Source organism: Euwallacea fornicatus, chromosome 4 (assembly GCF_040115645.1).
Source record: "Euwallacea fornicatus isolate EFF26 chromosome 4, ASM4011564v1, whole genome shotgun sequence".
Taxonomy (NCBI): domain Eukaryota; kingdom Metazoa; phylum Arthropoda; class Insecta; order Coleoptera; family Curculionidae; genus Euwallacea; species Euwallacea fornicatus.
This window is the reverse complement of record NC_089544.1, coordinates 4,275,578-4,303,239: the sequence shown is the minus strand read 5'-3', so window position 1 is coordinate 4,303,239 and position 27,662 is coordinate 4,275,578. Positions and strand designations below refer to the sequence as shown.

Sequence of the window (27,662 nt, the reverse complement as noted above, 5' to 3'; positions counted from 1 at the left end):
AATGACTCTACATCTACGAATTTACGATCTAAAAATGCCCCCCTTAAAAACAAAATTGACGTATCTCGGAGTTTTTCGAAGAAACAAATTCCATTCAAGATATTTCAGGTGGACTGTTTTAAATGGGCCACCCTGTATACAAGATCGTTCTAAATAAACACAAAACTATATGTTTATCTACAAGTTTTGACAGGATTTTATAAATTGTTATATTCGTGATTTCGTATTAAACGAGTTCTACTGTATCTCATAACAAGAATTGGAGAATGCAATGGGACAGGGGCCATTATCAACATTTATTATGAATAAATGATAAATCGTTAATAATATTTGTCTTGCTATTGCTGATTAATAAAAACTATTTCTATTACAAGGATTCCAACTATGTTTATTATGATGCATTTCGTGTGAAACACCATCTTCCAAGTTTCCTCTTTTAGGGGTTTCTAGGCCCTTAAACTAATTTTTGAGGTATGTTTATAGGAACTTCTTTTATTATTCTAATCTCTAAAATCGCCTGCGAATATATTTCAACATTGACTCCCGACACCCTCTAGAGTAGAGATTGCGTGATGGACCGAATGAAGCAGTGTCCCTTCGCAGCTCATTCAGTAGAATATAGTCCGCAAATGTAGTTAGTAATTGGTGATTCAAACCCAGCTGAAGGGGGTGAACTTTTGCTTAGACTCTGATCATTGGCCCTATACCATGAAAGGTTTCACACCTCATTTGATAACTCTGTGAGGGCCAAAATAGGTTTGATCCTAGAGATTAGGGCTACGATTCACGCTTTCTGGAAATGTGTCATCACATTTGACGAGCCTGAAGTGCCGGTAAAAATAAGATCCGACGGTCTCTGGTCAAAAATGCGATCCGAATGTTTATCTGTTGCTGGTTACGAGATCCCTACGTTGAACATCCTTATCTTGGATACACTGTAGACATTAACCAACCTTAAAAAACCTTAAGTACATTATTGATTGTGGTGCGATTTTTACTATGAATAAAATGACTTAACGCAAAATGGAGAATAGATGTGTTTAATATTAAAAAAAAAAACATGAATGATTTGAACAAATCGTATCAGGAAAATAATGGCTACGTCACATTTCTCGTTTAGATTACATAACACCTGCCGGCGTTTCTCAAGTGGTACTTCAATGTTTCATTATCATTATTTCATTCTGTACCATCGAGGCATTAAACAGTAAGATGTAAATACTCGAATTAAACATTAATGTATCACATTAAACGTTCAGAAGTTCACAAATCCGTAAGATGATATATTTTCTTGAACTGGGAAAGTCAATTTCTGCGGTATAATTTTGTCTATATTTCTATTAAGTAAGCACGGTATTGAAATAAAGGCGGGCGATTAAATGCTTTCAGTGCATAAATACAATTTAAATAGATCTTTGATTAAAGATAAATGTTCTATTACCTTCGGTCAAATACTCAAAACAGGTATTCACTTTTTTCTGTGTAATACCATTTAAAATTGTGAACCATCGTAGCTCCAGCAAACAAATTAAATCTCGCTTAATCACAGTACAATAACTTCAACACCTGGTACCTACACCACATACCTACATAAACTTGTTTCGATTACCAGGTTGCTGACAGAACGAGATGAAGAAGTGAGACGATTGCAAAACGAACTTGCCCTAAGAAATCGTGAAATCTACGAGCTAAGGTCACAACTAGACAAATTTCAATCGGTAATGGCCATCACACACAGCCATCCGGCCAGTCCCAAAGGGCTGGGCTCGCAGCTCAGACCCAGAAAACAAAGGGCCGGGATCTCTGCCGAGCCTCAGAACGAAAAGAGTATTTTGGAATTGAGTTCCACCACGTTCCCGACCATTTACAAGGACGAAAGGTAAGTGACTGTAGCAAGAATGTTTAAATAAAAAATATAACTAAGGACGAAGAAACTTACTCATCAGTTTTCTTAAAATTAATTAACTTTAATGGCGAAACAGCCTTCTGCCATGGAATCTCATTAGTTGTGAGCGGAAACCCTCATTTGATTTCTACTTAACAGAATCAAAGTGGAGTAACTTCGTAAGTTGTAATTTGTCTCTGGTTTGAATCACATGCACCGACCACTGCAATTTATGTTTGACTGTTGTTAAAAAACACTTAATAAGCAATAGATTACTTTATCCATGTGCTTGTCTGTCATCGTTCGTTGATCTTATGTTGAGGGTCTCAGGTCAATTTTCTACATACTGGATACAGAAGCAAATCACGCTAGAGCGATAATACATTTGTATTGATACGAAGGTCAAATCAATTATTATTTGTAGACAAGTTTGAGTACCGAAGATTGAAGTCTGTTTACATATTAGGTAGGTCCTGTTTATTTTACATATATTAGCTGAACTCGAGATAACAAATTATCATTTATTTAAAGATAGTTCCTCTACAGAGTCTTCTATTTTGTATGACATTATTGAACCCGCACGGTACTTGCACCGAACGAAGTTAGTTCTCACATGAGCGTATTGCAATAGAGTTGGTCTTTGAGATATCTCTGGAGAAAGTTGCCTAGTGAAGTCAAATCGAGGCTGTGTGCAGGTCTGCGAGTTACCCTAATTCGGTAACTACAAATCCTTTTGATCAAAATTATACTTATAAGTCACAAGATCAGTTACATCTGGGGCCTCCAAGGTTTATGCAGGCTACAAAAATTCCTATATGCATCAATGAGAACACTTTTATTCCTCCACTTTTTATCCAAACTTCCTATCCAACAAAAATTTGTCAACTAGACCATATCCTAGAACCAAATAAACAGATGCATCAAGTACCCAGGAAGTACTGAGACCTTGGCCTAGACTTCGTGTACAGGGTGTCCGGTTTTATTGGACATCTCACTATAGCGGTTGGGTAGTTTATGTAAAAAAAGTTACATATTTCGTTATACCTGCCGATCTATAACGATGTTTGGAGTTTTTTCTGTGTATTATCTATCTACTGGATTTCTACGAAATTGCTTTAAATTCGAACCTAAGCAAAAAAGTCGATTTTATCTTCCTCAGAAATTACTTAATACCGACTGTAAACCCAAGAGTAACTGCTCGGGTCCGCCCCTAACTTATTATCTTATATCCCTACTGTCCTGTCCCGTTAAATAATATCATATTCCTAACCATTACCGTCCCCATATTCCGTTGCTAGAGAATATTAACCGGTCTTAATTGCATCCGCTATTAATTTTGTGTTCCCTATTTAATTAGTGCTAGATTGATTTTCCTCCTCCCATTTTCATCTAATCCACTGACCCCAGAACTTTCTTCACAGTGCCACCCAGAATTTCTAGAATTGTGGTACCAATCGCGGTACCGTACGCCATCTGAACCCCCACACAAAATTTAATGCATTCAAAAGTACACACACAAGCATGGTGTTTACACTATAGTGAGCGTCACGCTCATATCGCGATCTTATGCATTCAAATGAGTGCCACGGTCATTTGAGCAAGAGCGAAAGCGTCACTTGACTCTTGGTATGAAACAGGATATAATGTTAATAGAAGTTAACACAAAACTAACCCATAAGCAATAATTAATTAAGTGAATGTGCAAAGTTCGCCATTAGAATTTTCAGTTAATTGGCTCGTCTAAAGTTAGTTATTACACTGGTGTGCAAAATTAACTGAGCACTTAAATGTATACATATTTTTTGTGATAAAAAAATTTATGGACATGTTTCTGTAATCTTGGTTATGTTTTATTAACAACGAGGTTTTTTCTTGTTTCAACTTGTTTAAATCGCTTTTACCTGTATAACCTAGAAAAACTCATGGTATTACAGTTTGCTGAATATCAGGGCGAAACAAGCGTCGCAAATTAACTAGCATTATTCCAAATTTCATCCATTCACCAATTACCACTTCCAATTTCAACAAGTTTGTTGCTTCTGGTAAAAATACTGCTTTTAGTAGATCACTCTAGATCACCGGTATAGTAGATATAGTTTAGAGTCGCTCGCGAATATCTTCATTATGGGGTTGAAGGGTGTGGTGCGATATTCTTCACGCATGAACTCAGATTCAACAGATACTCATCTAATAAACGAAACAGAGTTTGAAAAAAAGCGAGTGAACGTTTTTGAGAATATTTTTTACGCCAGAGTTCAATTTGGCGATGGTGGCGTAACGGTGCGAACAGACATTTCTTTGGGGGAACATACAGAACTTGTCACAAATTCGTGGTGGGAATTTAAATGGTGAACGATACTTTGAACATCGTGGACGAATATTTTTGTTTAATGCATGCCAATCCTGGTCCACACAGTGCAAGGACAACGCGAGCGTACTTGGACGAACTTGGTATTTCTTTTTTACCGTGGCCCCCGAGAGATCCAGACTTGAACCCGATAGAACATACACGGTATATTCTGAACCACAGTATTCGTTTTAATCATGCTGAGTTTCAATAAATAAATGATCTGGAACAAGCACTTTATGACGAAATAGAGCAAATCCCTCAAGAAAAAATTACCATGTTGATCTGTAGATCGCATGAGTGTCGTGTTTAGTGCTTGCGAAAGCAAAAAAACGTTACTAAATGTGTTGTTTTTCATTTAGAAAATTTTTAAGTGAAAAATTTCTTTTTTTATTGTCAGATTTGTTTCTTGTTAGTGTAAAGAAAAATTTACTTTTCAATATTAAATTTTATAAAAAATTCAACTAGAAGCGTCGTATATACCTTTTAATGCTCGTTTTCTGAAGAATCATACGTGCCCGATTAATGTTGTACCCTAATATATGATTTATTTACTAGTTTTTGTTTTGTTGTAATAAGGAACTACTGCTTACATTATAACCTTTTTGCCCGATAACTCAAGCGTTCATGCATTGATACCACCTTATTACGTTCTACTGATACTCGCTAGTATAAACAGGTCGTTTTATTTAAGGAAGTAAGGTTAACTTTGTTTTGCCCTTCCCTACACGAAAATTCGAACGGGTTTTCCTCCTCGTCTTCGATACCTTTATTTGCGACAAACCCTAAAATTTTATTCAAACACATCAACAGTTTCCATAATAATATTCCAGATTTCTTTTCCAAGTTGTATACGTCCATTGCAGATTTGAGGTAAGCCGTATAGGGAACCAGGTAAAACTGGACACTGCGTATGTTACGCACATCTACGTGCATATTCCATAGAAGATAAAATTGGCATTTCAGATGTCTGATGCTTGATTGACGAGAGAGAGCTGACGGGCTGCCTTTGAAGTGGTGCCTAATTAGGTTCATTTGTATTTTATTTGCAAGTGTGCGTGACTCGAACAGGTTAAACATTTATCATTATTTGTCATTGCAGCCTGATTATCTTTAGAGACGTTTATGGTCAGATACGAGAGATGAAAAATAATTTTGCAACTTTTGCGTTGCATTAAACCCGGTACTTACACCTAATAGCAACCCAGAAGTATGTGCAATCTGTACAGGGCCGGCCTTGGCAAGTTTAGCGCAATTTTTAATGACCGCTCTCCTACCCCAAAACAAACCATCGACCAGGAAAGTTCGTCGCCCAACCTCAACCCCTCTCGTAATATATTATAATTTTTTTTAATTAAGTATAAAAACAATGGTAATTTATAAAACTTTTTTGTTATGGGCGCACTTTTCTTATTCATCAATTTCTTGAAAATTGGATCACTTCGACTCAAAAAGAATGAAATATCTAATTTAGAAGGGGCTAAAAATAGCAAAAATGGGAAATAATGCCAAGTAGTGCCATCAATTTTGGATCAGTTACTGTCATATGTGACTGCAATTTTGAACGGTTGCTTAATAGTAAACAGAATCATTTGAAATAAAGCTCAGCCAAGAATAAATGTTTAACACGAATGCCTAGGTCAAATTAAATTGTTGGGCATGATCAGACCTTGTTGACATATAAAATATCTACTGGCAAAAGTCGTATTTAGATAAGTTATGTCTTTACATGGAAAAGTGCAACTTGCCAATTCCACGCTTTTATTTATATGGTTCGTTTGTATTTTATTTTCTTCATGATGCTGCTGAATAATTAGAAAATAAATTCTTTTATCTGGGTCAATGTTATTTTTTTCAATGCACTTATGGTAAACGGCAAAGATGCAAATTATCAGAAACTATTATTTTGATCGTGTTTTAAGCCGACATAAGTTCGATTGTCTTCAGTGTCCTTTGAAATCCGTACAGTAGGTCAAAAAAGTATTCCGACATCCAGGCGAATCTCATTTATTCGCAATTTTCGTAATGTAAAAACAATTTGAATAATAATAGATTAATATGTGTATTTGCACAAATAAGGCGACATTACGCAGATTTGCAAGATATATAATCAGGACACTGTCTCTTTATACAAGGACAACCAAGAAATATGTCTTTAGGTATGCCCAAGAAAGTATTCATACACTATTAAAACCAAACTTTTATGATCCTAAATAGCAATGAAGTTTAGTTATTAATAATAATTTGTGGAAATACCCCTTCGCGTGGATCACAGCTTTTAAACAACGATTCATTGATCCAACCAAATTATAAATAATATTTTCATGTATTTCGGACCATTCGTCTAAAATACTATTGCAAAGTTGCTCTTTTCTCAAAATTTCTCTTTATCTTATCTGGCGGTCCAAAAGTTCCCGTAGATGCTCGATCGGATTGAGATCAGAGGATTACGAGGGTGTTTTTAACAAATGAAGTGTATTATATGTATAGTGTCTGAAAACAATCAGACTTTTTCGGGAATGCCAAATGTCGGCAATAAACTATAACGAAAGGGTATCATAATCCTGGAAATTTTCCCATAATGGTGTCCCTCGAAGTAGTTTATTGCCGATAGAAAAGGGATTTGCACCGTAAAGATTTTCCAAGAATCCCACTGCAGTACATCTGTGATATTGGTTGCAATTAGCCATAGTCGTAGAAAAGGTTGTAAACCCTGATGATTTAAAAAAAAACGACTAAAGGCAAACAAAGGACCAATCCCTGGTACCGCGGAGGACGTCCAATTCCAGTAATTCAATAAAGGGTCGTTACCGTGTGACAAGGAAAGGGTAGTGGGAACTGACTGACTGTTGAGGCTTCCACCCATTTTTTAGTCAGTTCACACTAGACCTCATCAGAGATTAACAATTCGCAAAAAGTCAAAATTTGCCCTTGAAATCATCAGACACCAATCACTTGTCAACACCTAATTCAAAAAGTCAATCAAGCAATTCAATTCAACTCAGTTTCTGTCGGTCTGACAAAAACGAGAGTGGTCCTTCGGAAACAAAAGGTTTAGAACCAGCCACGGTAAGCAGAACCCACTAACTACTACATTGTCCAGGGGAATGACATAATTCCCCCCAAGACATATAGTAACCACTCTTGAATTAATTTTGATGAGTGCTTGGGATCATTGCCCTACTGAAAGGAAAACTTTCTTGTAATCCGAGCTTTTGAGCACTACTTTTTAAATTGGTGCCCAGGATATTTTTATACATAAATCTATCCACGTTTCCCTTAATAGAAATTGAATTACTCACACCATTTGGTGCCATATAGCCCCAGGCCATCACGTTTCCACCACCGTGTTTTGCTGTTGGTTTCAAATTGCGCTTCTTCATTCTTTCCCCCTGGTTTCCCAATACTGTCTTGGATCATCAGATCCAAATGAAATATATCTGATCTCCTCAGAGAAAATAAACTTGTTTTTAAAACCCCATGAGTTTTTCTAGATGTTCAAGAGTGAACGCAACACATATCTTCCTCTTCACTTTATGTATCCAGGGCTTCTTAGCTGATCTGCTATGGAATCCCATTCTTCTGATATAGTATCTAATTTTTGTACAGTTTTCTGTTCTAATTGTGAAACGAGATAAGGTGACCTTATATAAGGATTATATTTAATCTGGTATAAAATGAAATTTTTAATTCGTTGAGTTATTTTTCGTGGCTTTCGAAAACGTTTTAAATTACTAATAGATCCTGTTGACTTTTATTTCTCTATGATGTACTGGATAGTAGCGTAACTTGTCTCAATACAATCTGCTATTCTTTTAAAAGCTTTTCTTTCCTAATGATATTTGGTTATGAACCTTATGACATCTTCGCCCCATGACCATTATTTTTAACTTTACCTCTCTCTAACTTGTACGGAAAGCAACTAGTGAAGGCTTATCGCAACTAAATGGAATTTTTAAATAGCCAATTTGGCAAAAAAATAAACCAAAACATCAGCGCATGAATACTTTTTTGGGTATACTTAAAGACATATTTTTAATTTTTCTTATGGAAAGAAAAAGATTTCTGTTTATATTTTATATTTTTCATAAATCTGTGTAAAGAAGCATTATTTGTACAAATACATATACTAACTTTTTATAATTCAAATTATTTTTTAAATTATGAATGATGAAGAAAATTGTAAATAAATGGAATTCGACTGGGAGTATGAATACTTTCTTGACTTCCTGCATATCTCGACTCTGATATCTTTAAATTCGCCATTCATCTAATAGTGCCTATACTTCATACTAAATCATAGGTATAGTTGTTATTCAATTTTAAGCCAAATAAATTCTAATCCTATTTAATCCCACTGTGTAAATAAGCAAAATGAGTTCCCGCAGCAAACATTTATTAATGACATAGGTATCATTAAACAAAATTATAATAGTTGTAGAATATATCAAGGTTATAAGGTCAGAATAACAGAAGATACATTTACATATGCAATAACAGAAATAACATGAATATTGTGCAGTAAAATACTCAATGAATGCCAGAAAATTGAATTAACAAATTTTTTTGCCTTCAATATTGGATTACAACGAACGGATTTGTGGCACTAGCAAAAAGTTACACAATAATTACAAAAAGTAAATAAAAACTTGCTTTTAACGGTTCTATGTTTATACTTAAGTTAGAGTGAAATAATAATTCTATGGAATTTCAAAGTGATTTACCGAGTGTTTCCTAGGGATTTCCTAAAACTTGCAAAATTATCTCGAGAATTTATTTTTAATAAATCGCCCTACGCCTCTTTTGATTATCGACAAAAATCAACAAAATATATTTATTACGAAGAAAAAATTCAAAAAACATCTAAACTGGTGTTCTGTTTGCTGGATGGGGTATAATTCTCTGAAGCGCCTACCCACTAAAAAGTTGTTCATTTCTATAACCCTATCCTGTTTCGATCCAGAACTGACCCTGTGGGATATAACGATCATTGAAATCGAAAGGTGCCTGTGATAAAAAAAAATTGACATAATCTTGAAAACGAAGCATTCCCGGACATGCGTTAACATAATCTTTTCGTTTTAGAATCACTTACAGAATCACCCTTTGAAGTTTGCCACATAGTTAAATAACGCACTGAATAATCTGGACTAGATTTAAGAGGTTTGTGAGAAATACATTCGTAAAATATAAAATTTATTTATTTACATTATTTCATACATTTTTCTATTCATTTTTTAAATCTGCCTATCTGGATATTAATCATTATCCCAATTTATATCACATTTATTCGTAAATATGTTACAGTATCAATTATAACATTCTCGATATGGAGAATTTTTATCTTGCCAATTCAAGTCATTTTCCTTTAACTGAAATAACCATAAATATCTCATAACTGACATTTTCCTAATTAATTGTATCTCAGTAGAAGAACTTGTGCCATTGACATTTCATTTAATTTGAAATACACCTTACACGTTTCACATAGTAATAAAAATTAAATGTGGTTAATAAAAACATGTCAGTAAATTTTTCTTGGGTATGTTACATCAAGATTTATTATTAAATGTTTCTATTTGCTGTCAATAAATGTTAAAATATGTGTAAACCAAGTTTAAGTAAATCCATGTCACCTATTTTAAAATATTTATTAATTGGGCACGTTTTTGTACTGGCCTATAAGAAGACATAATATTTAACTAAAAGAGGAAAAGAAAATTTCTTCTTTTGTATAAACAATTTTTAATCTTTTTATTTCAAAATTGTCTATTCTCTCCTTTAACGAACAAACATTTATATCATGTGTTCTTTACATTTGTAGCAGATTGGTCAGTTTTTTCAATTTCAGTTTGAACTATGAAATAGCAGATAATGGTGTCCCACGATAAAGCCCTATCTCCCCATTTTCTCTCTCCTAACAGAAGGACAGTCTAAAGAGCAACGTTTCTGGATTTTTTTCCGACCAAAAGATTATATCACATGCTCCACATATTACCAAATTATAAATTCATGAAATGAATGTAGCTATAGTAATTAGATGTCGCTTCCGGTGGGGTGTGCTCTTTCATAGATTTGATGGTTAGTTAAGCCACCGTTTCCCGATTCTACCTATATGATTATCATGAAATACGTCATACCCTCTGATTATTTTGATAACAACTTAATAATAATGTGACCAATGCCACATTGCATGAAATAGTTATGTATAGCTTGTAATACCTACTCAGATGTAATTTGAATGAATACCCACATAATTCTTTGTATAAAATATTTCTCCCCTGAAGGGTGTTCAGAGAGTATATCCTGCTAACAAAAATAATATTAAAACTTTTTATTAGCATGTGATTTAGTAGAAGTTTTGCTAGTATTATGTGTCGCATATTAAATTGTTTCCATTGCTCAGAGCGGTGTTCAGATTATTAAAACTAATTCTTATTTTGCATATAAACAGATTTGTAAAGCAATTAAGGGCGTTTGACTAGGTTAAAGAAATTTTCAAGTACATTATTCAATTTCTTTCGGCAACTTCCCTGTAGTTGGTAAATTTCCGGGATCCGAAACTGACACGTACAGGAAAATCTTATATATTGCTAATTTGAACTGGGAATTTAAATATTGTCTAGTAATAAATGTACCCCAGAAACAAAAAAATACCCTTTAAGTTTTATATTTAACATGCCATCACTTGTTTGAAACTTAAAAACGTTAATTTGTGTAAATCATAAGTAACGTTATTCCATAATTTTTCACCCCCTAGTTAAGATAAGGTAGGGGTTCGAATTTTTCTTCTAGGGTGTGGGAAAGGAGATGCGTAATTGGTTGTTGCTACAGCTTCTAGGGTCATATTTCTATAGTAGAGAAGAATACCATTTTGAACAGTTTCCATCCACCATAACGTCAAGATTTTGGCAGCTACCTAATAATAAATATTTCTTAAGATTAGTAAAAAAAAATACTCATTACGTCACAAAGATTATCTTCACTAAAAAAAAAAACATTGAAAACTGTCACAACTCAACGTCTAATTAGTGATCTGGGTATGTGTTTTAGTCCATACTTAATGAAAATAGAGAGTCAAAGCTTAACTTACCGTGTATTTTTAGAATTAGGGAGGTTCATCTGCGCAACTGCTTTTGAGAGGATCCTTTTTGAGAACATAACGCTAAAATAGTGTGCTGGGTGAATTAAAAAGACAAAAAAAAATCAGCAAACATAACAAAGCATGCTTTATCCGAAATTTTCGGATGAGACATGCTCCAACTTTCATATTTTGCATTGTTAATAAAGCACCCTGTATGAACAGCCAGACAAAAACTAAAAAAAAATTCTATTCATATCGAAACTTTTATAGAGATCCCAAAATAGATGGATTTTTCGAAGATGTCAGAAAGCTTGTCTGGCATTTTTGTTTTTTTTTTCTTAGTTTCGCTGTGTGTTTTGCAAATATGCTTATTGAATTAGTGCGAAAATGGGGAGTAACATGACTTTTATTTTCTACAGACTGCAGAGCGCCACAATAATAGAATGAAATTCTGTGCCAAAAAGTTAATTTGTTAATATAAACAACACACTTTGAATAGATCAAAACGTCATAAAAAGTAAGAATAGGGATTTTGGTTAGATTTTATATTAAATTTATCAGTTAAAAATACGTAAAACCGAAGAACAAAATATAACTTACTTAATATAACTCTGCCAAAAATGGTAGCACGACATGATTAAGTTATATACGTATGTTTTTTTCTCGTATAAAATATTGTCTTAAATAGTTACATTATAATTTATTTCATTTTTAATTTGGTAATGCCACAAAGTATAAAACAGATCAAGCGTGGATACATATAAAGAAAACTACGGAAAGTCTAAGATTTAGAAAATATAGCGGATGTACAATTTGAAAAGTATTGGTTTTCGAATTTTTCAGCAATCCTGTACTAATAAAACTAACTGCGTTTTTTAGATTTTAATTTTGTATTTTCAATTTTATAACCGAATTCGCAAAGGCACATAAATTTCATTTAACAAGTGATTAAAGTATGTAGAGGGTATTTTAATTTCGAATAAAAAATTAAGTTGTTAGCAAAATGACATTAAATCTCATATAAAGCACTACTTATAACACTTACATAATGGGTTTTTATTCATTTCATCCATTTATGAACTTATTTGCAGGCTCACTAAGCTATAAAATGATGCGTCTTATCAAACATTACGAACCTTTTACATAAATCACTATTAACACATCAAGTTAACGCATAAGCAACAATAATATTCTGTAATATATAAGATCTAAAGCTTTTTGGAAAACTACTGGAAATCATTTTTATCAAATGAATTGCAAGAGTTACTGGGCGCCTATGTGTACCTAATGGTAGTCGATTGCTGCGTTTTTTTCTCTTAAATTATGACCCAATAACAATTAAAATAGTTACATTTTTCCAATTTATGGCAATGATAATAACCGTTTAACAGACTTTTATGAACCAGTTTGGGTCATTTACAGATTCTGCCATATTTGGTTTATCGTGTAGTTCATTAAATGCATATGCCTAAATCAGGAATGTTAATTAATCAGATTGTAAGACACACCAGATGGAAATATATCATTTATTTCAATTTGCACTGAAGGTGTTGGTGTCTCTTGAAAAATAGCTTAATTCAAATGAAATTGGCCACACACCAAGACTGTAAGGTGATTTCGGTTTGCATAATTAAATCTAATTTATATTTTGAATAAAGCCAAGATCAATTTTTCGAGCATTAAAGTTAGTCTTTCATGTCTATTGATGAGCGGGTAAAATTAATGATTCTTGCCTTTCAATCGAAATTAATAGATGTTTGAAAATTTAGATGATTTTTCAGCTGTTTGGCAACATTTCTAACGTATGAAAAAAAAGTTGCTAATTTTGCCAAAACATTTTCACAACTGGATAAATTGACGAAAATGTAACAGTAAGTACTATGTGGTTTTTAATTAGATTTGACCCAAAACAATTTTAAATTATGATTATTAATCGCCAGACTTGGAGCACAAAAATAATTGTACTATTATCGAACTATAAGCACTTTATGTCGTCATAAATTACATTGAAATGATCACTAAATGGTGTAAGTGTCAGTTGCGTTAGGTTTGAACATGTCCATAATTGCATTTAATCAGGTGACATTAAAATGAATTATTTATGAAACGTTATAGTGGCAAAAGGAAGAAGGCAAATCTCCTTTTAAGCTCAATAAGTCACTCTATGGATAATTTTTTCATACTAACAAAATAGTGCGATTGGAAGTTTCGGCAACAAGTGTGACCATAGTGATTTTAATCTAAAAAAAAAAGGGAAAAACCCAGCTGTAAGGTTCATTTAATCACATCGAAAACCAGCTTTTCCTAATATAGTTTTTATTACCTATAAACCACCCAAATTATAGGAGAAGTTACAGTTTGTACTAAATAAAAAGTCGTTTTGCTCTCCAAAAAGGAAAGGATGTACGATTCAAGGAGGAGGCAAAACACAAGGGATTTCGAAAATGTTAAAGTCTGATATGACGACTTAATTACAATATTTCACTTGTATCTAATTTTAAGTTTGATTGACATGATGGAGTCACAAATGATATTATAGCTGTTTCAGTTGTGAAAGACGAATATATGACTTTTTTAACAAATATAAAAATATCACTCAAATACCACAACTGAAAATATCTGTTAATTGCATGGTATCGCGATCAAATTGATTTTCTATAACATATTAGTAAATATTTGCAATCACAATTATGGACATCTGATTCAGTTCAAGACCTTTTTTGTTTGACTTTGAATTTGCATCATTCAGTTTTAGTTCAAGTTTCCTATAATTTGCTTTGACCTATTTGAGACAAGTGGATTGTTTATTAGTGTTTATTAATTTGTTCTTTAAATAGACCTTTGGAAGTTGATTTACTTGGCAGTGCTAACCATATCGACATGAATACGACCAGTTAGCACATAATGATAAATATAAAAACAAAGGCATTTCTTTTTCCAGCAGAAAAAAACAACGTATAGTGTCTTAGATTAGCCAATAAGGAGCTGTCGGAGTTCGTTTAGGTTTTAGAAAATGTAAACGCATGCGTGAGTTATGAAAAACATCAATGATGGACACGGTGCACTGAAGTACTCCCCTGGCTAAACGAGTTTTTATTTAGTAGGCTCCTCCCAAACACTTAACTACATCCTCTAGAACTTAAAAATAGAAAAATATGTTAATTTCGATAATAATATTCATCAACATATCACTTAATATCTAAAGCATCGCTTAGTCGGTCGTTATATAAATGGTAATGCGCAGATCTCCAAGGGTCTAATAGTGTCGAATTTTCCTTCCCGGTTCAGATATCGCACGGTTAACACTTTTAATTTTTTTTGTATGTGGTCCATGGTCGTGCGAAAAATCACCCACATAAAGCATAAAAAGGATCCTTTACACGCCTCATGCGAAAAATTCATGCTGCTGCTTGAAATTGGCCATCCGGTGGAAGCGTAGTGGTGCGACATAGTGGTAGCTCGTACACGTCCGTATGCATAAGACTGATCCAAAGGCAGTTCAAACCAAACGCACAGCGCTGCGCAACGCGGCGCGATCGGTCTGAAACCGGCTAAATACAACGCGAGCGTGCGCGCATAATCGTTAACAAGCATTTGCCGTAGAGCAGGTCATTCGTGCTCAAGTCTAAACGCACCTTAATAGGCAAAATGTAAGTTAGCAGTGTCCACTGCAAGCGACATTAACCCTGGCTTACATCGGTATTTCCAAAATTTCACACCAACTATTAATAAGAAACTAAAAAGTTTCTACATAATTTGAAGTTTTGTTCAAAAGTATAAATAAAGATTTGTGAATCTTAAATAGCTTTTCTTACCTTAGAGTCGCAGTTAAACGTTCCGCAGGTGTCATTGACTTTCCGAAATTCCAACCTTGGGAGATCGATAACTCTATAGAACTCAAAATGTGCTAAGACGACTCTGGACGCATTTGATAATGATAAAAAAAATTTGTGCGGATTAATCAATAAATCGTCATACAGATGTGGGAATTCTCCCAGTAAATTCCTTCTACTGAGCATTTCATTTACCAAATACTTTTTTACGCTGACGATCTCGCAAACGCCTCGCGTAGGGCTACTCCAAGAAGTACATGTCTTGCAAGTCTACTTGCACGAGATCCACAATGCAGAAATACTTTCTTTCGATGACAGTCATGAATCAAGTGACGAAAAGTCGCGTGCAGCGGACGGTACCAGCAGCTCAATCTCACACAATCGATCATGTGCAGACATAGCGCGCTACCGCGCAGTCGAGCGACTACGCTTCCAATGGATGACCAGTCTTAAGATGCCATTGTTCACTATTTGAAAATAAAGCGTGGTTTATTTGAAATAACAGATTGCGTGTGGTATCTATTCTCTCAGTCAGTGTCCATTTCTGTTCTATTTGACGGATTCGAAATATTTATTTAACAACACGCTTTAATTAAAATGAACAATTTTTCAAGATGGCAGGGCATTTTCGAGACTCGTGGTTCGCTCCTGTTGAAAATGCCGAACATCAATTGCCCTGTATGTTTTCTATTAAAGCAAAATTATCATCAAGTGGCTTATTAGGAAATTAAGATCGCGCTATTAATCTTCTGTAGATTGAATGGTTCCTAAATTTAGAATTGGTGAACGAAAACATATGCAAGTAATCATCACCCACCGACTTTCCTTGCGCACTTCCAACCTTGACTTACTGAGCCTCTATTTCTTATTATGAAACCGTGGCAGAATAAACGCCATACAAAGAACATTGTGCCAAAAAATGAGCCATAATGGGCACGTATCGTCACGGTTATCTGTGTTTACAAGTAATTATGATGATCCTCGCATACAAGAGAAAAAATTGCAAACAAATTGCCTTTAATCAGTTTAATTGCATGGAATCGAGAACCAATTATTATGAAATTCCCTGTATTTTTCACGCTTGATGTCTTGAAGTGCATTTCAAAGATGCCTACTGACCTTACTGAATATTTTCAATCGCTATAATATGAGAATGATTAATGGGGTTTTTAAAACACCTTGTCACATCACTAGCCACAATAACTTGTGGAATCCTAATGAGAGGACGTGTGAACATGTCTATAATAAAATTGAAAATCTTGGAACTTTTTACCTTTCTTACCAAGCAGACATAAATTTTAGACAATCTCAAGTGATACAATGAAAAAATGGTGGCACTGACCATCCCAAAAATCTTAATGAGGTCGTTTGTAAATTTTCGCAAGAACCTTCTAGTACACGTAATCCGTTTAATTTGTTTGGCTCTGATTACAGCGAATAAAAATCGTTTAATGACACTCGTGTATCGAATTTTAAATGCTATATCTTAAGGCCAATTGGCGGGTCATAAATATCCAATTTTGGTAATTTTTTTGTACACTTTTGTTGACGGGCTCACATAATTGCGACCCCCAAGGCTTTACTGGAACTAAAGCAAATTGTTCGTTCGATATTTAATCGCTTTTGTATTCAATCTATTTGGCTGATAAAATGCTGTTCGATGCAGTTGTTGACTGAGATATTTATGATACCTACTCGTCGAGTCTCTTTTTTGGTGGCCAACATCGGTTCTTAAACTAGGACAAGGGCTTAATTAGTTATGTTAAATTGGACATTAATCTTCGCTAAAAGTTTGTTTTAGACCATTATTGAATTGAGTAATTTCGTCTAATTTATGATGGACACGAATTAAGTGGTAGAGAGATCTGATCAGGATCTGTTCTCAGTGAAGTAGTGGAAATACACACCTCCATTTCTGTCCAGACCTTCTCAAAAATACCCATTTCCTTTTTTACGTTCAGAAAATGGGGGGTTGGTTTTCAAATTCATGAAGTTCAATCATTCAAACACTTGAATCGTACCTCGAAGAAAACTATAGACACTTTTTTCGTTATCGGAGAATACAATTGCTTTCCATATGCGAATAAATGAGTGTCTTTTCCATGATGGCCATTCAAGAGAAATCGGTTTCTTTATCAGAAAATTCACATATTCAGGGTGTTTAGTCTATTCGTCCTTTTTTGCCAATTACATTTTTCCTTCAAGAAAAAAACACTCTCCATTCAAAATAAAACGTTTTCTGAAACATTTCGGAAATGTTTGTTCTCCAAACGCTTTTTTTCTTAAAAAGATTTGTTTTACGCTAGATACGTACCGACATTCAGGGGTTTCCCACAGCTACATTTTATTTCCAATACATGATGTACGAGGATAGTCCTAAAAGTACCCGACCTGACGTATAGATGGCGATTTTTTTGTTAAAAATTTGCCTAAATTCCTAACCCAAACTAACCTTAAAAAGCTCATGTCTGAATTTTTAGGGTGCCACGTTAATTTGTATTTGTTTTGGAACTATTTTTAATGAACGCTTTGAGAGATCTTGTAAACATAGAACAAAATTGGTGTTTGGTACATAATCAAATTCTTTCAGTTGAAACGTCTTAGTCTATCCAACATTAAACCGGAGTTAAATTCTACTCTGGGGGCATCTGGACCTTCGTTAACAACTGTAAAATATTCGGTGGGAGACTCTAAACGTAGTCGTAGCAGCTGTCAATAGGAATCCTGTAGTGGCCGACCCAATGACATCCCATATCTGACCACTCCAGATATTGTTGTGACAATCCACAAAACTGTACTGGAAGGAAGACATTTCAAAAATTACTGTACAGGGTGTTCGAATTCGGACTGCTTTGACAGGAAAATTCTATTTCCCGGTTAGATAGGGAAAAACTGGCATGCATGTCCAGAGCTCGATTTTTGAGAAAATGTTAATGTCGAAAACCGTATTTTGATATCTTTACAATCCACAGCGCTAGAGGGCGTTTTTCAAATTTCGGCTATTTTGAAAATTCCTCATACCTTTTTTGTTTAAGACAATATTGAAGTAAAACAAAAACATTCTTAAGGCACTTTTTCGACGTGAGTCCAGTGGCGTACTTAATTTTTTTACTACAGTGTACCTTTTCGTCAAAAACTGACATATATTTTTTATTTCAAATGAAAATCACAATCCGCTATAACTTCAAAAAAATGTCAGTTTTAAACCATTTTCAACTATGTACAGTTGTGGACAAAAGTATGGAATATTTTTAATCGAACGAAGCAAAGTAAAGAATCGGCCCCAAAGAAAGCGAAAATCGTTCCATCTGCAGAAAAGGTGATGGCGTCAGGTGTTTGGGATTCACGTGTGATAATTTTTATTGACTATATCTCTAAAAGAGAGACAATAAACAGAGAATGTTATACAAATTGATTGCTGCGTTTGAGCAAAGAAATTTAAAAAAAGCGACCGCATGTGGCGTAAAGAACGTCACGTTTCATCAAGACAACGCACCAGTCCACACTTCCATCATAGCGATGGCTAAAATCATTCAACTTGTTTTCGAATTTCTTACTCAGCCCCCCTATTCACCAGATTCAGCCCTCACATAATTTTCTATTTCCAAACTCGGAAAAATAGTTCGATGAAAAGAGATTTGCTAATAATGAAGAAATAGAGTTCGAGGTTAGCGCTTATTTTGAAACATTTAAAGCTTTTTACTATAAACGAGGTATAGAACACCACTGGGAAAAGTGTATCAATCTCAAACGAAACTATTTTAGGAAATAGTGTAATATTTTATCATTTTTTTTGTTTAAGCGTTAGGTCGGGTACTCCTGGGACTATGTTCGTATGAGACACGACACCCATTGCTCATTGAAAAATATAACTTCTTTTCGTTTATGACAATGTCACTCTTACAGTATTCTTTTTTTAAAGATTTCCTCACCGTGTATTTTCTTTTAGAGAAGAGACACATTCGAGAATAGAGGGAGTAGTTTATTCCTCCAAAGACTTAGATTGTTGGAGTTGCAGAAGAAATCTACCTAAGGATCAGCTAAACAAATTTCCCGATTCTTACTATTTTATTTTTCCGATCCTAGTATTTATGAAATAGTGAGGTAATCTTTTCATGTTGTCACATATTTCGGGGAACATTTTGACGTCATCGCCGAGATCCATTCGATTCTCCACATTCGAGAGCATTGTCTTGGGCTATATTCTCTCTTTTTGCATGTTTGTTAGTTGAAGAGTGTCTCAATGAGACCTTAAACTTTTCTATTTGTAAAGGCACTTACAAATATTGATAGCTTCGAACCACCAATGATTAAAATGGCTAATTTGCAGATCATTAGCACCGGCGTTCACCAAGCGGCAACGCTCCACCCATGCGTTAACCAAAAAGCTCGTTTAAAATTAATGATTAAAAAAGAAACACTTCTTGCAAACCTGCTTTGGTTCATTCGCAACCGAAATTAAGGTGCCTGCAAGCAGGATTTGTATGTTGACATGAGACTTGAAGATATATAAGTTATGTTCTTCATTAAAAGGTTTAATCGGAAATGTTCAGTGGTAAATTGATATAATATCTGCTGTGAGAAAATAATAATTTATCTATTACATGAAAGTAAGAATCTACAGGGTGTTACTGAATAAGTGTCGCACATTTTTAGAAAATGTAATTTGTTGAAAACTGACCAACTATTATTAAGAAACGCAAAACTCACGGTTTTCAACTGCAGAAGTTGTCTACCAAAAGATCTCTACCTCAATGGTATAACCTTTGTCGTGACTAATGTTCTTCGAATTTTGATTTTTCTTGCTAGTTAACTGTTATCCGACTGACCAATAGCTTCAATGTATCTTGCCATGTGAAATGAGGATAGGTCATATCCAGACATACATGAAACATGACATATGCTACATAAAATGTCCAGAAAATATCGCTTAGTGACATGAACATACTGCAAGTCTTATGTTGCGTGTTCCATGTTGCATGTTCCAATTTGCATGTCCCATGTCACGTGTCCAATGTTGTATGTTTCATATTGCACATCTCATGATGTGTGACCAAGCCATAATCACACATCATGAGACATAATATAGAAACATTGGAAGTATCAAAAATATGGCATCATAACTAACATTACGCAAGGTATTTTGATCTACTTGTTCATCCTTTATTATAGCGAAAATTTGCAACTTACATAACTTCCTTCCCTTCATTAGCAATTAATTTGTCAAGCTGTAATAACCATATATAATATAATGTCGCCATGTTTTAAAATATTTATAATTATATACCAATGCAGAGCAGCTATGCAGATTAAGCGTGATTTCATCGACAGAATTTTATTACCGTCAGTTATAATCTTTTCTTGCCACGTTAAGGTGAGACTTCTAACACGAGTTGTCCAACTTGCTCATAAAGAAGAAAAGTCGACTATTAGTTTGAAATTCTTAACGGTTTTACGACCTGAAACCGTTTTTTAAGAGTAAATTTTTTGCAACTGAATTTGAGCTTTTTAATTGACCTTGCATCTAAATGAATTTGTCAAGGAAATGCCATGCACTGGCCTCTGAGTACATTTAAATATTTACTAACATCAAAGATACGTTTCACAAGCGTGTGATAAACTAGCTTTTTCGCGCGCATTCGCGAGCTGAAAGTAGCACTTTACCGCGCGCGTGTGACAATAACATTTATAACACGCAAACCGTAGTGGCATGTGTCAATAAAAAAAGTTTTTGGGAGCATTTGATATTAGCATGCGTGCGGTTAAAGTTTTACCGCACGTGTTCGTGTAAAAGTCTTACCGGTCGTTAATATATGTAATATAGAACTTACAACAGACAACAAAGTTGACACACGTGAGCGCGTAGGAAAATATTGCACAACCAACATCTTGATTACGCTTGATTGTTGACCGAATTCCGTTTCGCGCCATTCGGTCAATTGCAATCAGCGTGCAGTAAAGCATCACTTTCCTCCCTTGTTAGGTAAATAAATATTTTTTTTTAACCGCATTTCAGTATATTTAGACCGAAACTTTCTGCTAATAATAATATGTTTCTATTTCCCCAAGGCCCAGGCGTATATATTCGATTTAGAGTAAGTTAAAATAAAGGATTTGACTCATAAACCCCGAAAATAAAAAAATCAATTTTAGTTTGAGCTTAAAATTCGCATGTATGTATGTAGATCCATCTATACGACCCAGTCGAAAATTGATCGAATAACAAGTATGGGCTTGTGCCAGGAAAACACTTGAATACGATTTTTGGGGTTTCTCTACTTTATCTTATCAACTTACTTAACATTTTTTTGCTACAATACGTTGTAACTGACTCTATAATCCAAAATGTTATGGCGTACAAAGCATTAAAAATATCGTCAAAATTCCAAATTGCATTCGCCAAGTTGTCAGGAAATGTTTCGCATTTAATGTAATTATTGTTAATTTTAAGCGCCTACTTAGTCACAATAACAAGTTGTAACTAGCTACCTACACGATGCTCTTCGCTTACTCTCAACAACTCTTCTTTTAATATAGCTCAATTAGCTATTTCTAAAATTATATCTTTTTATTATCATTGACGTTACCACTTTGGATTTCCAACGTGTGCACATCAGTGTCATTACCTAACTAGATGCAGACATGACAAGAGAAAAGCCGATAATTAATTTTGTGGTTCTTCGAAGTTCATTAAGCATCTACCAACTTATCAGATGGAAAAAAATTAATTAGCATATATTTTGCAAAACGATTGAGTGCATTTTAATGCTAAGCCTGTGGTTTACACAAACTTTGTGAATCAATTTAGCTGTAGATGGTTTGTTGGTGCTTCGGCAACAACATGTCTTTTCGTTAATGAATTTTGTCCGGAGCTTTCAACATTTACCCAAGACATGAATAATCGCTTAAAGTAAAATTCTGACAAAATTAGAGTCGAGATGAATATGAAAAATCCTCATACATGATTCTTGACTATGTACATGTATTGAATAATCACAGTTATTTCCATACTACGTTTTGTTCAGCATCACCATAATGTCGTGTCCATTGCAACCTGTACTATTACCCATGTACACCTGTGTTTCAAAGTAAACAATTATCAAACAGGTAATCACACGGTACCGGGAAAGTTATGTAAGTGCTATTACAATAAAATGTTAAACTGATACCTTCATCTTAGTTTCAATGTGGGTTAAAAGTTGCTTGCGGCTTCTCGAGCAATCTCAATTAGAATTATTATACTTTTTATGTCCTTGATAGGTCATGCATATGTTATTTGCATGGATCGGAATAAGAATCGCAGTTTTTGTTCGTAGCATCTCAATTACGTCAATCCGAACTAATTGGTAATTGCAGACATGTCTGTGTATTTTAACTTATAGCGGGCATTTGTAACGTATTACCCTACACTTACATGATTTTAAAATAAGCGTTTGAAAAGGCGCGAAATTTTCACAAAATATGCACCCAAAGGGCATCTGGACAAGACGCGAAAAAAAGTCAAATTGGGAAAAGCTTGATTTTGTTCCATTCTTTATTCTCTCTACACTTATTTTTGGTAAACGCGTTCACAAAGAAAACTTTTCGATTTTTTTTCAAAGCATTTGCTGAAGGAAAATGTCGCCCACTGGCTTCTGCTTCCTCATGTGCGAAAGATGTACAACGGATTGAGGAAAACACTTTCACATTTGAATATGCCTTTAGCATGTATTCGGCAACATCAGACAGCATTTGTAACATTTTTCACTTAGAACAGAGTTTGGCAAAAAAATTCTTAACTCACCGTGATGAAATCTTGATACGCCATTATTATTCGTTTTCATCTAATTGCTTAAAGCTTATTAAAAACACATTAGTTAACCAATCTACACTCAAGCTTCCTGTCAGATACGCCATCTACAGTAGGTCAAAAAAGTACTCGTACACCCAGGCGAATCCCGTTTATTTACAATTTTCGTAATTTAAAAACCACTTAATTCATAAAAATTTTACATATTTGCAACAAATAGGACATCATTACATGGATTTATGAAAAATGGAACAAGGAAATTGTCGCTTTGTACAAGGAAAATCAAAAAGAATGCCTTCGGGTGTGCTCAAAAAAAACGCTCCGACACCCATGTTTTCCATTATCCCCCGAACTACGTAGAATGGTCCTTGAATAGTGATGAGTAGGTATGTCGCGGCACCTACTAGAGGAATCCCCAAAGCATGGAAAGCTGCCTTAAAAATCAATATGTGGGTATGTCGCGACGGAAACCTTATCAAAATAAAATTAACAAACAACTTTTGGAGATGGAATGGGGATACAATTTCATTCAATATTGAGACTGGTTTTCATTGACTCTAATATAACTTAAAAAATAATCACTGATCAGAGGGTGCAAAAATGATACTTGAAATACCAGACTGTAAAAATGCGGTCCTTAAATTTATGATACTTACCAAAAATACTAAATATTTGCTTCATTGGTATTTGGAATATGTATGCGTAAAATCGGCATTTAAAAAAATATATGTATATTTTAAAACAGAAAATAAGAAAAATAGATGGAAAAAATTGAAAAGAGTGTGCATATGTTCAATTCATGTATGTCTGCCTTCGAAATAACCTTAGCATAAAACCTAACATATGGCAGATCTGCTAGAAATCTGCGCTTTAATGATAAGCAATGAAATGCGATAAAAGAGAAAAATTGAAATGATATTAAGGAGTAATTATAGAACCCCTGAAGAATATGGGATACTAAGATTCATCATCTCATTATAAATTTTAATTCTTAGAGATTATAAATCAAAAATAAATTACAAAATAATAAAAAAAGTTCTTTAAACGTACCAAAAAAATAGCTTCTTAGAGGGGTTAGAACCCCTTATAGGCGGAATTCTGAAGATGGTTTTCTATGTCGATAATAATCACGCATCGGTTTATAAAAAAGCCATTTTTTGAAAAACGGCCTATCTCAACGAGATGAAATAAGAGATTTTTTTAATTGAAAAATATATGCGGTTCAGTTTTTTCATGTCAAAAAATAAGTAATGTCACAGATAAAAAAAGTTAGAGTACCTAGGAGACCATCTGACTTCAATTTACAATTATTAACACAAAAAAGTTTTCTCATTTCAACATTTGAAAGTATACCGAATTTTATCATTTTAGCGTAAAGCGTTTCGAAAATATTGCGAAATGTTATCTTCAGAGTTCCCCCTTTCAGCGGTTCTAGCGCATTGAAGAAGCAATTTTTGGGTTATATTTATTAGCTTTTTTTATGTCTAGTATCAGCTCCCCAAATATTTCAAAGTTATTTCCGGACGGTCTTTTTTTGCAATATTTAAAGGCGAAGCAAAAAAATTTCATCAAACTTGTAAAGAGAATTGAAATTCAGTTGTAAGATTATTTATTCGGCTACCAGAGTTATTTTCTGAAAATCGTTTATGATACACATTAAACGTTGCGCTTGATTGAAAATGAGCCTATATGCAGTTAAACTGTTCAGTTTTTATTAAATCAGCAACAAGATAATTATCAATAATTATGAAAAATTGCTTGAAAATAATAATTGTTTCAAAATCTAAGCGGAGCAAAATTATTCGTCCCCTTTGCAGAAGCAACAAAATATTTACTGTTTATTATTATTTTTTTGAAATTCTTCAAGATAATTTAAACGTGCTATTTTGAATATTTTTGTTTGTTTATTATTATCATAAAAGTGCAGATTAGTGCAAGTTACTTATAAAAGCGGGTCCTAAATCTTCTGAAGTTTTTCCTCACATAAGCGAGTTGATTATGAAGTTAAACACAGAAGAAACGTCCCAACGAGTAATAGCCAGAATTATTAGCAGGAACAGAACAGTAGTTCAGGCTATCATAAAAAAATATGAAACAACAAGAGCAATCCAAACATTGCCGGGTAGTGGAAGAAAATCTGTCTTTAACGAACACATGAAACGGAAAATTATTAGGAAAGTGAATATCAATTCACACATTTTCGCAACAGATTTAGCAAAAAGTGTTGAAAGTGGTTATGGAAAAGTTGCACATATTACTACAGTAAGAAAATTGTTGAACAAGAACGGTTTGAGGGCATGAGTAGCTAGGAAGAAACCGCTTGCTGGTAAAGTGAATAGAAGGGAGCGTCTTGACTTTGCTCAACAGTATATTAATAAAGACATTGAATTTTGAAAAAAAAACGGTATTTTCGCGGATCAAACTAAAATTGAGTTGGTTGGAAAATGAAAAAAAAAATTAATGTACAAAAACAAGGAGAGGCGTATAAACAAGAACATTTAAATCCAACGGTGAAACAGAGGGATGGTTCAGTTCTCATTTGAAGTCGTACGTTTTGGTATGGTGTGGGTCGACTTCATTTTATTGATAGAATTATGGACCGCTTTGTTTATTCAGACATTTTTAAGAACAATTTACGCGAGAGAGCAAATAATATGGGAATTTTGGATAAGTATGTTTTCCAACAAGACAATGATCTCAAGCATAAAGCGCGTATTGTTAGGGAATAGTTCGTATGTATATAATACACCAAAAGCATTGGATACGCCGCCTCAGTCACCAAACATAAACCCTATTGAACATTTATTGCCAGAATTGAAAGAAAGGTTAAAAAAACATCAAATGTCCACTATAGAACAATTAAAAACCAGGTGTCAAGAGGAACGGGGCAAAATAGACATTAATTTTTAAAGAAGCTTGTTTAATCAATAGCTAAAAGGCTGGAGGTAGTTAAAGAACCGAAAAGATATACCACGAAATATTAAATTAAGACATTTCGTATCAACATTCAAGTGGATGCAGAGTGGACAAATAATTTTGCTCGGCTTAGATTTTGAAATCATTATTATTTTCAAGAAATTTCGTATAATTATTCATAATTATCTTATCGCTTATTTAATAAAAACTGACTAGTTTAATAACATATACGCTCGTTTTCAATCAAGCGCAACATTTAGAATGTGTTATAACCGATTTGCAGAAAATAGCTCTTGTGGACGAATAATTAATCTTACGACAGTACTTTTGATTTGATGTGTCACTTGAGTCCCCGTGCCATTTAAGATTCTCAAACGGGTTGCCACTTCATTTAGAGGGATGACGCTACACATACGAATTTATGATCTAAAAATGTCCCCCTTAAAAGTAAAATTGATGTGTCTCGGAGTTTGCCGAAGGGAAAAATTCCATTCAAGATATTTCAGGTAGACTGTTTTCATTGGGCACCCTGTACACGAATTAAATATGATAAACAAACTCATACAAGAACGGTTGCTATGGCTGAATAGGAATTTTATGCATTCGAGCGATCCCTTAAAAAGCATACTTCAACGAAGAATTAAAAATAAAAAAGTTCCTTTTTTAATTTTACTTTTTTTTTCCCGCCACGGTCGGTGGAACGGAATGTACGGGCATGTATGCACTGTTCCAAAATGACACAATCGAAAAGGAAATCCAAGCCCTTTCTGCATCCATTAATTCTTTCGTTGGAATCCACGTCAAAGTGGGGGATCCTAAGTAAGACGAAAAACTTTAATGAGCTGAATTCAAACACAGTTGGTAGTCATCATTATGCAACCAGGAAATTTAAAATGCCCCTTACCTGTGGTTATTTATTTCTCAGGTGCATTGCCGCTGTTGCTTCAGGTAGCCAAGTCATATTATTCAAAGTGTGAAGGCACCTACATACTAATAATATGATATATACGGATAACGCTGAAATTCATCAACAGGAGCGTGTTATGTACGAGTATCCTCCTGCAACAAACGGTTTAAGCCGACGACGAGACCCGGTACCGGCATTTCAGTCCGACCGAACTCGCGTTTCATTTCAGACGTTCATATTTCGGGATATGGCCAATTAAAGTTTTCTGTTAATTGTTTTCTATGATTTAACGTATTTACGTCAGGAAGGATTATTCTGTGGTCTTGTGAATAGTGCTCAAGTATCTACAGGGCCAATTTGCAGCCCTATCTGAAAGTGGAATACCCGATTAAGTGTTCGGAATAGAGGTAGTTAAAAGTAGGCATTATTGAAAATAAGTTAATTAGCGGAATTTCAATGAAGACATCTAGCCAGTGTTTTGATTAGAAGATGTGATTATTGGAACGCGTTTTTTTTTTTTTTTTTTGTGTGAACTGTTTTGCTGATTTAATGAACAGCTCTATTTCGAGGAGCTCTCGGAAGCAAGTAATTGGTTCGGCCGTTTTGAGCGTAGTCTGCGCGTGAATCCGATCATCCATGAAGTGAAAGAAATCGTTGGAAAACTTACGAAAACATTTTTAAAGTTTAAAAATTCTTTTGAAACTAACATACAGTCGCTCAGAAAAGTGTTGGTACAGTAGAAAAACGATTCTGTAAACCGTAATTTTCGACTGATTTTGTTCAAATTTTTTATAGTGAAAATTGAAACCTAAACTCAGTTTATGTGTCCGAGCAACTTTTTAAAATTAAATTTTTACAATGCTTTTCAGGGTCTTAAAAAATTCCGTTTCGGAGGTCCTTC

General features: G+C 34.2%; 2 protein-coding genes across 6 annotated transcripts in view; one reads left to right on the top strand and one right to left on the bottom strand.

The window, feature by feature from the left end:
• for (cGMP-dependent protein kinase for) overlaps positions 1 to 27,662 on the top strand; it is a 132,049-nt gene that overhangs the window by 24,222 nt on the left and 80,165 nt on the right. For 3 of the 5 annotated variants that reach the window (XM_066281809.1, XM_066281811.1, XM_066281810.1), the window contains exon 3: positions 1,613 to 1,879. In XM_066281809.1, coding sequence (XP_066137906.1) covers positions 1,613 to 1,879 — 267 coding nt within the window. Of the gene's footprint in view, positions 1 to 1,612; positions 1,880 to 26,959; positions 27,179 to 27,662 lie in introns of those variants that run through there. The other 2 variants (XM_066281812.1, XM_066281813.1) reach the window with 2 other exon arrangements.
• The window catches only part of Drgx (Dorsal root ganglia homeobox), a 190,060-nt gene that overhangs the window by 92,543 nt on the left and 69,855 nt on the right, over positions 1 to 27,662 (bottom strand). The gene's annotated exons all lie outside the window — the stretch shown is intronic.